General features: G+C 49.1%; 1 protein-coding gene across 1 annotated transcript in view; it reads left to right on the forward strand.

Annotated features, from left to right (window-relative positions):
• Nucleotides 1-1,070: 1,070 nt before the first annotated feature.
• ACA1_154840 (mitogen-activated protein kinase kinase kinase) overlaps nucleotides 1,071-1,339 on the forward strand; it is a gene marked incomplete at both ends in the record, with an annotated part of 1,479 nt that continues 1,210 nt past the window's right edge. Inside the window, one exon of the mRNA XM_004340549.1 lies at nucleotides 1,071-1,260. Within this exon, the coding sequence (XP_004340597.1) occupies nucleotides 1,071-1,260 (190 nt within the window). The remainder of the gene's footprint in view (nucleotides 1,261-1,339) is intronic.

Consider the following 1,339-nt stretch of genomic DNA (forward strand, 5'->3'; position numbering starts at 1 on the left):
TGCCAGCGTTGGTGCCTTGGCTTGCCACCGGTGCAAGGGCGGCCGGCGATTGTCGAGCGCTGCGCGCACGGCTGCACACAGAAGAGGATGGAGTGAGAACTCTTCTGAGTTGGATTAATGCAGGTCGCGTACCTCGGCGCGTTGGTGGTGAGGTTTAAAGCCGAGGTGCCTCCCGAGGCCGACCAAAGCAATCTTCTGGATTGCACTTGCAGAAGATTTTCGTGTTACTGATTGTTTCATCAAGATCTTGATGAATTTTAAATGGTTGGCACGTACGGCGGGACTGTGTAGCCACAAATGGAGTGATAACAAAGGCGTGCTGAACGTCAGACACACGGCAGCGCTTCATCGAACGCGAGGAGATTTCGATTTGTTCAAATGTTGCGAGTTTTGTTTGTTATTCAAGCAGGAAACGGGAAAAGGAGCGAAAATTTACCTCACACTCAAGCTGCAAATATGAATAACGAAAATCAGCTGACTCATGCAAATGTCCACACCCCTGGCTGTGATTGATTGACTCTACACTTCCCTCCAAGAACCACTTCACACCATCCCCCTTGACATCCCTAATAGCATCTTGGCACATTTACACCTTGTCTGCCCTGATGCTCACCAGTTCTCCCTATCACTATTTTCATATACACCAAAAGAAAGAGTTTCATGCTGTCACTACACAAGCTCACTATATCATGGTGATGCTATTTTTTTGACCTCCATACTTGATCACTAATCAACAACAGGCTGCAGGTTATGTACAACATTCATGTCCTGATTGCCCAAGAAACCACTTTAGGCGGTGTGACTTTGGCTGGAGAGTTGGCAGAAAGTAGGGGAGAGGCTAATGGAATCAACCTGGATGACAGCAAGTTGCAATCTCATCCCAGTTTTAGATGGGATAAACATGCTTTGATCCTCAAACATTTTTACCAAACTTTTGTGGATTGGCGCAGGCATAGGAGAAAATAGAAAAATATAAAAATATATTTTCAAAGGAATTGGTGAAGGGAGGCGGTTTGCTCAAGTCACACGACACCCAGGGGCCAATTTGCTCATTTCAGCAGACAACGAACATGCTGGACGAACGGCGATGCATAGACGAATCGCCCAATCTCGGCCTGGGAATCGGGCTCGAGGAAGTGCTGGCGGACAGCCCCATGGCACGCAACAGGCTTCGCGAGGTCCAGAAAGGCGTTGAGGACTGGGGCGATGACCTCCTGCGCCTCACCTCTGCCGCCACCAAACTCGGCTCCGCTGCCAAAGGTGCCTTTTCCATCCATCCATCTCCATCTCCATCTTTCTCTCTGCGGAACTCTCCTGTTCTACGCGAGCCTTGGACTTG

The sequence above is a fragment of the Acanthamoeba castellanii genome (genome assembly GCF_000313135.1).
Source record: "Acanthamoeba castellanii str. Neff unplaced genomic scaffold scf7180000084722, whole genome shotgun sequence".
NCBI classification, from domain to species: domain Eukaryota; phylum Discosea; order Longamoebia; family Acanthamoebidae; genus Acanthamoeba; species Acanthamoeba castellanii.